Genomic DNA, 16300 nt, shown 5'->3' with positions numbered 1-16300 from the left:
GTGCATATATAAACGGTGTTTAAAAATTGGCGTCTAGATGTCAATAGTGAACAATTCACAGACTGTACTTTTTCTATACCATCTTCGACTTTTGTCGAATACACAGATGGGCAATTTCACACAATAGAACAAAGCCTTAAAGTTATTGAAACCTATTACTGAAACTTTCATGAAACAAACCAAATTACCGCATCTGGGGAGACGAAAATCATCGAGTAATTTCAGGATAATCATTATATGTATTTATTAAAATTAGTTGTTTGGGGTGGTTTTTTGGTTGGTGAAATTATTGGCCCGTTTTTTCGAAGATGGGCGTCCACGGGCATCGCTATAGACAACTGATCGCAATTTTTGTGACCTGAGCTTGAAGGAATATACATAGACGATCTTTATTTTGAACAGGGTAAAGCCAGAAGTGATATGGTACTTGTAAGCATTACATTATTGCGATCTAAGTTTCCAAGTCGATTAATTTCACGTAATGATACGTAAACTGGACTTCTTGATCTGCGAACTAACTCCAGTGAATTACTTTTTGTGGGGTTTTTTGAAAAGTCTATGTGAAATAGCCAACAACGATTCCAGAGCTGAAACATGAAATTTGGATCAAGATTGCTGTGCTCATATGAGCGATAATGTGCGAGCGAGCCAGTGAAAATTTCAATTCTCGATTGACAGCCTGTAAACATGCCTATGGTGGTCATTTACATCATGTCATTTTCACATATAATTGCTAAGAGCTGAAAAAAGCAGAAGCTTTACATGTTTTATTTTTAAACCGCATTTAGGCACATCTTTTAAAAGACCCTTTACATCTTTATGTCTCATTCTTTCGATTCCATTGGAATGTTACCACTGCACTGCTGAGCACGGATATAAAAATTCTTTATCTGTAAACAAAACATTCTGATCAAGTATAGTATGTCTTCTTCTTTTTTCCAATAATTTACACAAGCATTTAAATCTTCAATGGTATATTTAAACTGAAAGCGCCAACGTACCACAATTCAATTTATCTTGTAGAAAAAAGATGTTGAAAAAGAATGCACTCAAGTTTTTATTGATGATGAATTTCTTATGCCAATCACAACTGCGACAACTCACAGCGCATTAGTGTCAAGAAACCGGTCAGCACACCAGTGAAGCTTTTTCTGCGAACAATAAGAGCATTTGGTTTTTTCTCATTATTTTTCACATTTATTATGACACATGCGAGTATACTCGTACAATGAAATATAATACAAATACCTTAAGCATTCATATAAGGCATCACTCCTTTTGTCCTTGCTGTCCTGCGGTCACCAACTGTGCACTCGAGAGAGATATAGCGCACTTGATACTGCTTTTGGAGATAATTCGACATACATACATGCATATGTGAGTATGTATGAACATTCGCGCAATGCTTTCGAAGTGAGCGCGTACAAAAGTCGTTTGTCAAATCGATTGGCAAAGCAAAGTGTGCAGTATGTATGTAAGCAGTCATGTATGCAATTCACAATAACTGAACGCAACACATATAAATAGAAGTTCAGAAAAGGAAGTGCTGCAAGTCCAGCAGCTATGAATGGCAGACGAGCACAAGGCCACTTGCTTGTGTACATTTCCTATGTTGACAAAATGTATAACTATATACGCGACCTGATTGTAAATATGTAGTATTCATATACTTATATATTTCTTGAGAAAATGCACTTATGAGGAAACTATAAGTATTTATCAGTATCACTTATCACTGATGATTAAAGGATTTAACTTCGTGCGTATATTTTTAATACTGCTCGTTTTGTGCCGACAAGAACGCAACTCTAAATTTTATTTTGACTCGACAAAACACTTTAAAAGCTCTAGGCAGTCACGGTTTTAAAGAAATGCAGCCTTTCTGCACAAATAAGTATTGCAAAACCATGTAAAGATCTCCAGTTATCAAACAAATTTTTATAAGCAAATCAGGTCACAAATCGCACCGTAAAGAAACGCACTATGCCAATTAAATAGTATAATAACAACTACAATGCGCTACCGAAAATGTGCGATGAATACATTTTGAATTAACTATTGTCCAAATCAGATTAGAAACACCGTCTGCGAGTAGCCTAATGCGGAAGCAGTCACCGACGTAAACGCAGTCCCCTGTCAGCTGATGCGATCAAACTAATGAGAGCCCCATGTAAATGAAAAATTACTTCCCCTACTGTTTCCAGCATTATATCAGTCTAATGAGGTATGACAATACTCGCTTGCGGCGAATCTTGCTCGATAACTTTGTTGTTGCTTTCACATGCAAAGTTTTCGTTAAGTTAGTCGATTAGAGAAGTAGCAAATAGAAGAGGCCTTTTGTTAGTGCCAGTGATGGTAAATGTAGGGAAAATTCCCTACATGTAGGGATATTTGTCGAAAAAGAAGGACAGATTTTTTTAAATTCTGTAAATGTAGGGAATTTTCAAAACGGACAGAAAAAATTTTACAATAGCGGGAAATATAAAAAAGTTAATTTAAAATAAAAAGCCGCAGTAAGATTTCATGCCAGTATTTTTTTCCTTATTGCAGCATACTTTTAAAGCGTTAATACGGCAACATTGCCATTTTTTCTTCGTTAACGCTAACGCGATTTTTTCTTCGCGCGAAAATTGTTTGTTGTCCCGCGTTTTTTTTTTTAGTTTTAGCTTTTTTTATATTTAAAATTTATATATTTTACAGAAATGAGGTCCTCCTCTTCGACTGACTCTTCGGAGGAACACCAGGAGAAAAATTCAAGTATCGGAAGCAAAAGTTCAATAACAAGTGGATTGACGACGACAATTTTAGTGGCTGGTTGAAAGCTGTGGCTAACGATCCATTCAAATTCAAATGCGCTGAGTGCGACAAAGTTTTGAACTGCGGCAATTCTGATTTGCAGAAGCACGCCGAAGCAAAAACGTACCAAAAAATATGAAGACAATAAAAAAGACACCTAAAATAAACAGTTTTTTTAAGAAAAAGCCGAGTAATCCAAATGATTACAGAAATTTCGAAATAAGATTTAGCATGTTCTTCGCTGAGCATAATGTCGCCCTGCAACTGGTCGACCATTTTATCCCAATCTTAAAGTAATCGTGCCGGATTCTGAAAAAATAGAAAATCTGTCTTGTTTTAAATAGAACTGAATGTAATGAAAAAGTGTAATTTTTAGTCTTTTTGCTGAATTTTTCTTCATATATGTGTTTATAATATAGTATATATGTGTATTTATATATATTTTTGAAATAATATTTCTTATTAAAGTGTCTTATAAAGTGTGAAAATAGCACCAAGCCCAAAACTTATGCTATTTGAATAATCAATTTTGACGTTGCAAGTGCCTCATTATAGTGTAAACACAGTAGAAAAATATGTGGGGAATTTTGTAGGGAAAATTTGTTGAAGCATAGCGGAAAGTAGGGAATTTTTTTGGGCTGTGTAGGGATTTTTCAAAAAATCATTTACCATCACTGGTTAGTGCTTCCATATATTAATTTTTCATTAAGTTAGTCTATCAAAGAAGTGGCAAATGGAAAAGGCCTATCGATCAACTATGATGATGAGTATGACAGTCCTAAGATCAAAATATAAATACCTATATGATTTTTCGTTGGCAATGCCATGTTGCTCACATTCTTTGCTTTTGGTGAGAAGGCGCCAAGGCTAATTCATATGTGGTGAATTCACTAAAGCGAAAACGGCATTTACATATAATTTGCTTTTGAAATTTAGTGGTTTGTATGGCAAAACTTCAAAAACTCTGAATGTCAAACTTCAGAATCGAAATAATAGAACACGCGATTGCGCCATCAGCAGGCCGTGAAGTCAACACAGAAAGAAAATAACTTAGGCACAAAATATTATTTAGTTGCTGACGTCACTCAAAACAGCCGATTCAGAAGGGGAAACAAAAACAGCAAAAAAGCGCATCACTGATTCAAACCATCAGATGGCGCGAAAAAAATAAAAAAATCGGCTGCTGTATTAAGTCCACCTTGTATGAATCCACCATGGAAGGTGGACCCCTGGAACTATTTTTTTGTACAAGTACATACATATATATTTACAGGTGGCATACGATTTAAGGGTAACTTGAGAGTAAAACTCATTAGATTTTATTTTGTACAAAATTTAATGAAACTTCTGTAATTTTTTATACAACATTAAATTATTATACATCTATAAAGTCATTCAATGAAATTTCCATTAGCTTCAATACCTTCTCGAACGGAGTCCGGAAACGATTGCATGCGAATCAAATGCTCTTTATTCAATAGACCATAACGGTATTAATTACAGCCTTCAGAGAAGAAATTGTGTTATGAGCACGCTTATTGGTTTCACGTTCAAGTACACCCCATACGTAGTAACCCAGGGGATTGAGGTCTGCGGAGTTAGGTGGTCATTAGTTCGGTGTACTCAAGCTTTGGCATAAACTGTTTTCTGCGACAACTCAACGGGTAAGACCCTCAGAAACATTCAGCTCCTTCGCAAGGGCCCTCTAATTTTGAAGGGTTCTTGACAATGATCGCTCGAACTTTTCGAATAAATTCTGCAGATCGGAAATTGGTAGGACGTTCCTCCTGTTTTTTGCGTTTTGCTACATCAGATAATCTTCTTAACGCAGAAACGACGCACTTAAGAAAATTTGGTGCTTACAACCTTTTTTGGGTGTTTGGACGAGCTTCTTCTCCTATTTGTAGCGTGCGTCTTGATGTTGTCCCACAATTGAAGGGACCTACAGCTTTAAGGCGTCTCCGAACGGCAGATGGTTTTTTATGGGATTTTTGATGGCAGAAATACACCCGAAGGTTTGCCATTGCCTGCCGAGGGGCGACCGCTATTAGAAAAGACTTATTCTTTTATTTGATGTTTGGGCACGGAGATTCAAACTGTACGTGCATGCATCCAAATATATTACAGGGCATCCTCGTGGAGAAATACACCATTATACGGATGTGATATGTCAAGTATTAGGCGGACTCATTTCCTCAATAGCCAGTTCCTCATATGAATCAAGTTCGTCTGGGTAATCTACTTGGGTGGTTAGAATATGTGTTGGTTCCGAAGTCTGTGGCCTTTCCTTGGGAATGAAACATTCAGTTCTGTCGCCTGCAATATTACCAGTGCTTTGCAAAAGCTCAGTATTTCAGACTACATAAAAGTTATTGAGGAAATTATATTTAATATTCTATATTAATACATGTCACTGTACAATAACTATTCCACCTACGGTGTACTTTCGCAGTCCGTCCTTAAATTCTTATGGAGTCTTGTGATCGTTCAGATCTCCCTTGCAACGGATAGCTCCAAGCATTCATCCGACGGGTTAGACAACATTCCACATTTGAATTTTTGCTAATACTTTCAAGGAACATAACTAGTGCTCAGTTTATCATCAGTATACCTTCCTGAAACATTCTAACCCTTTCTACTTGGAAACAGCTTTAATGATGAAATAATTGTTCAGAAGATGTATAATATAATTAATTAAAAGATTCTTATTTAGTATTGGAGTGTGATCACCACACTCAACAATTACAGCAATATTGCCACCGTGTTACTTTTTTGATGTCTGCCGAAGTCCATTGTGAATTCAGAACTTACCAGTTACAAACGGCGTGTAGTTCAAATTTTGGTACGGATATTTTCTTTTCCATAAATTTGAAGATTTATTTAGATACAAATTAAAACACATTTCTCTTTAATATTTTCGATTGTGCCTGCTCCAAAGTTAGAAACTAAAACTAAAAAAAAATCAGAAAGAAACAGTGTAAAAAATGACGCTCTAGGCAAAGAGAAGTAAAATAAATTTTCAATTTGAATTTAACAAATCCTCCGTTAAAATATTTCATTTGAGAAATACGGGCAAGACAGTTTTAGTATTTCGAGTTACTCACAATGTCCTTCCATGGCGTCGGAAGAGATTTTACCTGCGAACAAAGAAAATGTGTCAGGTCAGTCCATAAGTTCGTGCGTTTTTTAAATGTGGTTTTAAAAGTAATAAAAAAAATGTTTAAAGAATTTATTAATCAGTAATGTATTTTCCTTCATTATTTACAATGTCTTCCCAACCTTTAGGCGAATTATTAATACCCTGCTCAACAATTTTTTGGTCCTTGGAGGAGAAATACGCTTCGATATCCCTTTTTATAGCTTCTTTTGAGGAGTGGTTCTTGTTACTCATATGGGATTGAAGTCCAAGGAAAAGGTGATAATCACAAGGTGCAATATCCGGAGAGTATGATAGATGCGGCATTAGCTCCCATCCGAGCTCGTTCAGCTTGCCTAATGTTTGCCTTGCGGTATGAAGTCTTGCGTTGTCGTGGTGAAACAAAACTTTGCGTCTATTCACTAAAGATGGTCGATTTTTTTTAAGTGCCTCATTCAGGTTTGATAGCTGATGGGAATAATAATCAGCAGTTATCGTCTGGTTTGGTTCTTGGGGTGAAGGCTATCTCTAGGGGTCGGTTCTGGTGTTTCATCTTTATCTAACCATTGGCGTTTGCGAACAGAGTATTGTAAAGGACGAATTGTTCATCACCAGTAACGATACGGTTCAACAAACTTTCATTTTCAAGCCGCTGCAGCAGCTGAGAACGCACGTTCATTCTCTGCTGACGGTTGACGACGGAAAGTCTATGCGGAATCCACTTTCCCAGCTTTGAAACCTTTCCCAACTGAACCAGGTGCCTGTGAACTGTTCCATGCAATGAATTTAACCTCTGAGCTATCATATCGACTGTCCAATTTGGCTCAGCTGCCACGAGTTCGAGGAAGCCGTCGGAGTTAAAGACTTCAGGACGAGCAGCGCGCGGGGCATCCTCCACGTCGCAGTTACCATTTCGGAATTTTGAAAACTACTTTTGCGCAGTCCTTACACTCACAGTATCCTCTCCGTGAATAGTGTTTATTTCTGCAGCAGCAGTTGTTGCATTTTTACCACTTTTATATTGTAAAAAAAATACAAAATATGCCTCTTATGCGCGTTCGAAGATTCCATTTTATTTTTTAACAACACGTGTTGTGTAAATAGTTGCGTTACATTCCGCGAATAATATTTTGTATGCAAAAATAGTACAAAAGGGAAATTATGGGTAAAATATGCACGAACTTATGGACTGACCTGGTAAATATGCATGCATATAAAATATAAAAATGTCGGTATGTATGTGTGTATTCATATTTTAAAGGTGAGTTTTTCGTTATAGCAACAGCTGTTTCAGCACAATCATGTAAATGGAGTTCCCGTAATGTAGCAAATCCGCGAAGTAACTTATTCAGTAATTCAGGCCGCATTTTGCTATTGTCCTGTGTGATCCCTTTTAAGTTGGTCAGGTAGTTTGTCACTAAAGTAAAGCAGTTTGGCACGAAATTATTGTTATTTCTTTCGATACAGCTGTGGATAAGGCGCGCTCCTGAATTTGTATGATTGTTTCTGTATACCGTGGCCGTGCCGTCAGTAAATATGCAGGTAGGTCAGCATTATTTTTAATTGTTTTCGAGACTATCAGAGGCATATTTATGTAGAAGCATATTACGTAGCTCAAATATGCTTACCCTAAGTTCAGTTTAAGATCGACGAAAGTGGATGGCTTCAGTTGTTCTTTGAAGGTCATTATCTACAATATGTACATTAAAATAATCGCGTTAAAACATTACCTTGGTTCGTTCCTGGAAATGTGGAATTGAAATTTATTCTGATCATAAGAATGCCAGTTCTATACGTGTCAATTTGATTTTAACAAACATAATCGACTTTGTTTCGCCAACTGAAGTATTCTAAATGTATTTGGTTTTAGGCAAGGAGAAATTCATTTTTAGATGGTTATTTGGCTACTTTTAAAAACAAAAAACCATTTATTGCAATTATTTTATTTCAAATTAAAAAAAATATTTATGTATAACCCTAATCCTAATCCTAAGTCCTATACTCGATATATAATATATATATATATATATATTCCCAAAAAATTCCTTCATTCGTGTAAAAAGAGAATTAAGTGAAAACAATATTAAAAAAAAATATTTTTAAAGTTCACTTACTAATTTATTTCGTGTTTACACATTTTAATTCTTTAAATATACCATAAGAAATGAAATATTAAGTGCCGAAACCAAAATCTATCGAGTCTTAGAGACTTTTCCTGAGACTTATTTAAACGCTTTCTACATGCGTCGAAAAATCTCACTCTATTTGTCGTATAAGATATGAAAAAAGTCATAAAATATTGCAAATTGTGTTAAAAAAGTTTAGGTTGGCGCATTGCCCTAAGCTGTCGAAGAGAGAAACATCCAGTGGTCTTAATCGTTTAGCTGCCAAACCCGGACATTTCCATAGAAAGTGTTCAACAGTTTCCTTCTCTGAATTGATATTTGCGATAAAAAATTAATTGACTTAATAGAAAATTATCCATGTTTTCATGATCAAATGCAAATGTTATCATTAATTCTACTTCATTATCAGCTGTTTGTGGTTACGGCATGACTAATTGACAAATACTTAATGTTGCGGTTTTGGTTATTATTAAGTTGTAGAGGTGATCAGAATATTTTGAAAATATTTGACTACAGAGTGACACTAATTGTGAGGGATGGACACGATGGAGTTCGATTATTTTTATTGCCCTATTTGTGAAATTTCGACATTCAAATCACCAAATTGTAAAAAAATATGTAAAGGCTGCTGTATAGGAGTTCAACTTGGTACCACTTATTCGCCAGTTGCAAATAGAGAAATAATCTTAACTTTTCACATTGCCTAATGAGAAGTGAATTCAATTTTGAATTTTAGTTTATCCCTTTATTTGCCTAAAAGTTTCAAATGTTAACTTTACTAATATTTCAAAGCACTCATATTTCTCATATATTTATGTCATGTTTATTTCAAACCAAATTAGAGTTGCAAAAATATTCGAAGACTTAATACAAATTATAAATATATATTTATCGTTCCACACACACAATATGTAGCAAACCAATTAAGTAAGCTGCTCCATCGGCGCCTGCTCAACATCGACGTCACTCACCAGTTATCGGTAGGTTACAAATGAAAACGGCATTTAAATTTGTTTATAAATAAATTTCTGCAGGCGTATGCCATATAGCTTAAGTCGACTTACAATAAAATTTAAATTGTTTTCTTAATGAAAATCTTAATAATTTTTAAATAAATTTTAAGAGTTATCGCTACTTTAAATCAAATTAACTTAAGCTACTATGTCTTACGATTAGATGCAGCTACAGATTTCATTGGAAAATTAATTACCGTAATTTTCTTTCATGTCCGAGTCTGGGAAGTAGAAATCATCATCCTCATCGGTAAGGATACAACAAGTAAAAATCATCGCTATCCCACAAGTCGTAAATAGCGTTGCTAGGAATTCTTATATCAACAGTTAATATTTCGAACTTTATTTTGATAAGTGACTCTTTGTCAGCCTCCATGTATTTCTGAAACTGCGTGAAAGGAAAAAGTGAAAAGATATGACAATTACCGCTATTGTCAATAGCCAATATTCTTAATACACACCTCTGACATTCCACATTTATCTATAGATGTTCCGTATACAAAAAGGACGAATGGAAGTTGAGATCTGCCTTTACGGTCTTTTAATATATTTATGGCTTCTAAGACGAATTCACAAGTAATTTTTTTGCAAAATTGTATATTTAAGTGACGCAGATGCTTGCAACTTCGCAACAGTTTTATCAGAGCTTCATTTGTTATATTGCCACTGTTTTTGATATCCAGCTCTTCAAGTTGCTCTAATTGGCAAAGTTTTCGAAGCGCGTTATCGTCGATTGCTTTATTATTTGTGCAATATAATGTTTTCAGTTTTTTCAATTTTGATATGGAACTTATCTCTTGACGATTGATTGAATTTGCACCATAGATTTTTAAGGTTTCTAATTGCTGCGACTTATTTTCGACTAATTTGAGAAACATCTGTGTAGGTGATACCAAAACAGAAGTGCGGAGTAACAATTCAATGTGTTTCAGTCGAGGTAATAATGTTATATGCTCATATGGAAAATCTGGGCAAGACATTTTCAATATTTCGAGTTGCTGACAATGTTCCGCCATGGTGTCGAAAAAGATTGGCGATAGCTGTGTACAACCACGTATGTCAAGCGATTTTAAGTTCCGCATGGAACGGCATATTTCAACCATATTGGAAGTTTGAATATTTCTACAACCATACAAATTTAGAAACTTCAGCTGTACCAACGAGTTCATAAATTTGCCTGCAAACAAAGAAAATGTTAATATTTATGTATGTATTCATATTTTAAGGACAAGTTTTTCGTTATACTATAAGATCAGCTGTTTTACCTGTTATCTCTGAGTTAACGGAGAAAGTCAGGCTCTCTAATTGAGTCAAATATTGCAGATATTGTATTGAGAGGTCATCTACATTGCAAGTATGCAAATGTAATTCCCGTAATAGAGGAAAACTGCGAAGTAATTTCCTCAGGCAATCGGTCCCCATTTGACTATTGAAAAATGTGATTCGTTTTAAGTTGACGCAGAACGTTCTAACAAATGTAATAATGAGTTCACGACCCACATATGGTACTTCGCCCGCCACTTCTTCAATATTTTTGCCAGCAAAACGAAAGAAGTCCAGTATCTCCCGTAATGTCATCCCTATGGTTTTACGAAATTCGAACCTTTTATATGCGCGTCTGGATAACATTTGGAATATTTCTTGAAAACGATAGCATACTCGCGCAAAACGTACTTGATCTCGTAACCCTAATAGGCCACAAATAATCTCTAAGCAATCATCATTTAGCGATAGCATATTCAGACCAAGTTTCGTACCAACGTTCGGAGCTTTTGCTTTCATTTGAGGGGTTCCACATTTCTCTTGGCTATATGCCTTTTCGGCATCAGGCTGATTCAAACTATTGCCAGCTTTGACCCCAACACATGAACCTCGTATACGGTGATTAAATTTCTGCAATACTCTAAATATTGTATGAGAAATCAGGAGGTACTTCGTTTTCATTTAAAGTATTTTACCTGTAAGCACTTTCTGGTTCGACAAAGTTCACAAATCCTACTGTCGGCGAAGAACGACGAGATCTGTTTTTATCATACACTAGGCGTACTTCCGAAATCATACCAAACTTAGAAAAATAACGACTTATATCGGCGTCCTTCAACTGCAGCAACACATGACAATCATAATTTAGAAAATTCCATTAACAATAATAATGAAATTATAGCGCTCACCTTTCTTGGAATGTTGTATACGAGAATATTATAAATCAATATGTTGTTCTCTGTGTACGCCTTTTCATCTGGTGTAAAAAACACCTCGCTGCTTCCATGGCCATCAGGATCCAAATTTTCACCAGACAACACCAACGACATGATTTTATCCATTCGGCAGTACTAACGTATTTAACTCAATGGAATGCAAAACAGTAATGACGACTTCTAGTTCTTTTCTTCCAATTTATATTCACAAGTTCAGCTTCAGCTGACACGATGAAACTAATGAAAGCCCCAGGTAAATGAAAAACCACCACCATTCCTTAGTATTGTAGATCGCTGACGTGGGATTTTGAATTGTTTCCATAGAAACGTGTTAGCTGATTGCTCTCTCACCACACAGTGTTGTTGTTTTCTATGGGCACAAGTGGAGCTCAATTTTGTGTATCCTACGGGCCACAGAAATGGTGCGCACACTCACCGACCTAAACGCAGGATCGTGTCAGCTGTTACGATGAAATTAATGAGAGACCCATGTAAATGAAAAATCACCACCGTTCCATTCCGTAGTATCGTAGATTTTATCGTAGGATTTTGGAAATTTCGGTAGAATCGTGTCAGCTGATTGCTCTCTCACCACACAGTGTTGCCTCACAATACATTTCGAAACCTTTACAAAATAAACCTAGGGAAAATATAATTTTTGTTAAAATAACTTAAAAACAATGTTGAATGGTGTTAATTATAGATAAATTAACTACTTGCATTTGTTGGGTTTTGGCTTTGGTTTATTATAATTTTGAACTGATAACGCGGATGTGTGAAAAATGGTGTGTAAGCAAAAATATCAATGGCAACTTGGTGTAGATTTAACCAAACATATATACACACAAACCGATTTATTGTGTAAATATGTAACTAAAAGAACGCAGTTGTTCTCTACGGGATAAGTTTTGTTCAATTTTGTGCTCTCTACGGGCTGCGGTAAAGGACTACGATACGTTGTACATTTTCGTTTAAACGCATTGCATTTTTTTCGTTTACTTTAGAACTGTTTTAAGATTAAAACAATAACAACAACAAATATTCTTCCAAACTATTCGTTAAGGTAACAGTAAACCATCGTTGCATTTGTTTCTTATCTATTGCTTTTTGTTGTAAAATAACGGGTCTCTATTTAAAATTGTGCTTAAAAATGCTACATATTCATATAAACGCATTTTATTATATTATTTCAATTGTTTTTCTAATTCTTACATAAATTAATTATTAATATTTTATTATTATAATTATTATTAATATTTAGTTGTGCCGCCTTTCGCTGCTACGACATCAAATAATCGATTTGGCATTGATTGCACCAAACTTTGCAGAAGGGATCTGTGCACATCCTCCCATGCTTCTTTTATTGCTAATTTCAGCTCCAAAACTGTTTTGTAAGTTTTTCCTTGGGCTTTTTGACCGTAAATTTTCCTCGACATCCATTCCCAGAGATTATATATTGGGTTCAAATCTGGACTACAAGCGGGCCACCCGAACAGGTCAATTTTATGCTCCTTAAGCCAATTTCAAGACTCCCTTGACACATGGATGGAAGCGTTATCTTGCTGAAAAATGCTGTCTTCGTCCATTTTTTCATCTAAAAATGTGATGACAGCATCTTCTAACATATCGGTGTACGTTTTTGAGTTCATTTTTGACGGCACAAAGCACAGTTGAGCCTTGCCAGCTGACGAAAATGCTGCCCACACCATAACACTGCCACCACCAAAGTTACGCTTCGACATGCGTACATTATTTTTTTGTAGATCATGCCAATAACATGAGTATGAGTCAGGGCCATCTAAATTGAACTTCCTCTCGCCCGAAAACACAACTTTCGTCCATTCCGTAGTCCCATGAATGTGTTTACGGGCAAATTCCAAACGAGCTTTTTTATGATGTTCCTTTAACACTGTGGCGTGGCCTCCAAGATCGTGCGATATAACACCGCTGGACTATTTCTTGTGGGGCTATGTGAAGTCGCTTGTCTACGCAGATAAGCCCGAGACGATTGACGTCTTGGAAGAGAATATTCGGCGCGTTATTGCTGACATACGGCCCCAATTGCTGCAAAAAGTGGTCGAAAATTGGGCCTCTCGGCTGGATTTATTCGAGTCAGCCGCGGCGGCCACTTGCCCGAAATCATTTTTAAAACATAATGGCAAACCCTTATCTTTATAATAAGGCTAAATTCTTGTCCATAACACTAAACCATATACGTTTTATTTCATCTTGAAAACCTAACCTCTAAAACAAACACCCTTTACAACCTCGAAATCATAACTGTCAACAGAAACGTGGGTGCCTATACGCGAGTGCGCCAACTGTTTATTTGATGATCGCTATTCGCTTGGGAGTGGCCAGAACAATCCTTCTACTATGGTTCAAGCAGCTCACAACTTCCGGGATTAGTCAAAGTATCATCTAAGTATCTGCCTAACACCCACATGCTTCACAGGGTTGCGCAGACGATCTGAAACAAATGTATTGCCAATTAATCATTTAAATTTTTAGTCGGTAAATAGGGTTAAGTTTAAGGCTTACATTTCTAACTGAGTTAGGTGCCAGTCTAATTTTAGCCTTAAAGTTTACTTGTATGTATCGTGAATATTGGTCAATAAAGAAATCTTTCAGGAACCAGTGAGAACTTTTTACTTCAACTAATAATATAATTTAAACTAAAAACTAGCTGAAGACTCCCTCCAAATAATTTTCTCGCTGCTTTTTGTTACGGGGTTTTTCATATTTGCATAAAATTATATATAAATGTTCATATAAGCATGAATTAAACACACATACAGGCATTAAGAGATTAAAAGGAATCGCTAGCATATCTCTTTACCAACCTTTATGCACACACCACGTGAAGCTGATAAAAATATACAATGTAAAAGTTTAAAACTAAAGTAAAATTGAAAATGATAGCAGCAACCAGTGGCTGGCTGCTACCTCACAATAATAAAAACAATAGCAACAGCCAAAATGAGCAGCGGAAGTTTCAAGGAGGTAAATATGCGAAACGAGACGAAACGGCAATCAGCCAATAGCCGGTCAGGCCAACTAGTAGCGCACCGTTATATTACTTAGCAACATCCTTTCGGGATCATGCGCAGCTGACCTAGAAAGCACGAATAATACTGCTGACACACAAGTACAGCCAGAGTGCAAATGTGGCTGGAAGCAGTGGCAGGCAACATCAGCAAAAACAACAAAAACGACAATGCCATACAACAAAATCGGGAACAATCACACACCTACACACAATTATATCTAAATATAACTACTAGCATAGGCATTGGCAAAAATGTGAATGTTATCCTGCAACTGTAAACTTTCCATTCGTTTTTTTTTGCCTCCGGCCAGTTGCAGGGCGTATGTAAATTGCCTCGGTTTGGCCTTGTTTTCTCATCTGCCTCCACATGGCTAAAGGTTTGTTTTTTATGCCATCTGTTAGTTTTAGTATCCGACTAACCCACACAGAATAGCCCGTTATAATCAAAACTCTTACCAACATTCAATCCACCAGCACCCGCTTGCCAACCAACTATCGTCCATAGATTCTAACGCCGCAGAGAATTCAAAGCACATTTTCTAACTTGAAATGTTATCACAAAGCACAGATAGTCGAAGATCACTGTGTGAGGTATGGGTGAATAAAGGAAGGGTGATGAGGAGCTCTAGTGGTATGTGTAAGTATGAAATATATAGAGCATTTAAATAGTGAGTGGCCTTTACGAATATCTTGGCTCAGCGATGCAAAATATTATACAGTAGCCTGCCATACGCTCTGCTCAGTTTATTGCAGTTTAATGTTGCTTCTGATGCTGCTTCTGCCGCCTGCTTTAATGCGCTTCACTGAACTTTTGTGTAATTTGAATCTACACTGATTAAAAATAATCATACAATATACTTTATGTGTGCAGTTCGAGATGCAAACTTACAAAGTTGTTTATATGAAACCAAAAAAAAGAAAATTCTTCACATGTAATATCTTAAATTTCATTGCTTAATTGAAATAGTTTTAGGTTTATTTGTTCTGTAATATTGCAGTTTTCGGATAAAAGTAAAAAAAGTAACATAGAAAAATTTACCTTTTGTTAAGTTAGAGCATGAATTGTTCAAGTTTCTTACATCACGAAAGCAGAAAAGATAAGCCATATAATTAAATGGTAGTTAAAAAAGCGATTCAAGGTCTAGAGTACTAATTTTGCTTTTTATGGGCAAAAATTCAGGGTTGTTGCGAAATCCAAGTCACAATTAGAAATTATCAGAACTAATATCGTTCTGATTTCAGTTGGTGTTGTAGACTCCGATCGTATTCTTCTCGAAAATCGAAAAACAAAAAGCATGTGTCTATATGTATTTTGAAAATGTTGCTTACTTTTACAACAAAAGTTAAAAATCTCATATAAAAAAAAAAAACACAATGAATGCCGCAAGAGTTACATTTTGCACAATATGAAGAAGGAAACTTCTGAAAAGACGAAGCATAAAATCTTATAAGACAATAACCATCCCGTGGATCTGCCAAAATCAACGTAGGTGTATGCCTTTTTAATATCTATTCTCAACTATGTTAATTTTCAAATACATATACAATTTGCGTTTTGTTTTTAACTTCTAATGAAGCATAGGCCCTCATAGGACTCTAAATTTGCTCCATAATAAGCCGAGAATTGCCATTTCTGATTCGGTTCGCCTGGTTATAAGAGGCCTTCCAACTGCACGCTCGACTTGTTGGAACGGGTTCAATAGCAGCGCATGTTTGGCCACATTACTGTCATCCTTTTGAAAGGTGTCACCTATCCATTGCGATTTTATTCTTCATATTTCACAGGCAATCTCGACCTGATTGGTAGCCCTTAGCAAATCTTGGAATGCGTCGGAGGCAGAGGAACCTTCTGCGCGCACTCGAACTGCTGCCCGTCAACATCCAGTGACTCCGAAGCGGTGCGGTTGAGATACAGGGTCTTCCTTTAGCGACATTGATTTTTAGTTCAGTTCGATGCTGCAAGTTCATTGTTTCACGGGTTT

General features: G+C 36.1%; 1 protein-coding gene across 1 annotated transcript; it reads right to left on the bottom strand.

Moving 5' to 3' along the window:
* Positions 1 to 8728: 8728 nt before the first annotated feature.
* LOC128854725 (uncharacterized) lies at positions 8729 to 11492 on the bottom strand. Its single transcript, XM_054089035.1, has 5 exons — positions 11243 to 11492; positions 11030 to 11172; positions 10337 to 10974; positions 9533 to 10248; positions 8729 to 9459 (listed from the first exon to the last, which is right to left on the bottom strand). The coding sequence occupies exons 1-5, from the start codon at positions 11393 to 11395 to the stop codon at positions 9316 to 9318; spliced, it is 1794 nt and encodes a 597-aa protein (XP_053945010.1). The 5' UTR covers positions 11396 to 11492; the 3' UTR covers positions 8729 to 9315.
* Between the last annotated feature and the right edge of the window lie 4808 nt (positions 11493 to 16300).

This window comes from Anastrepha ludens, chromosome 2, assembly GCF_028408465.1.
Source record: "Anastrepha ludens isolate Willacy chromosome 2, idAnaLude1.1, whole genome shotgun sequence".
In the NCBI taxonomy this organism is placed as follows: domain Eukaryota; kingdom Metazoa; phylum Arthropoda; class Insecta; order Diptera; family Tephritidae; genus Anastrepha; species Anastrepha ludens.
This window is presented reverse-complemented; position numbering and strand designations above follow the sequence as displayed.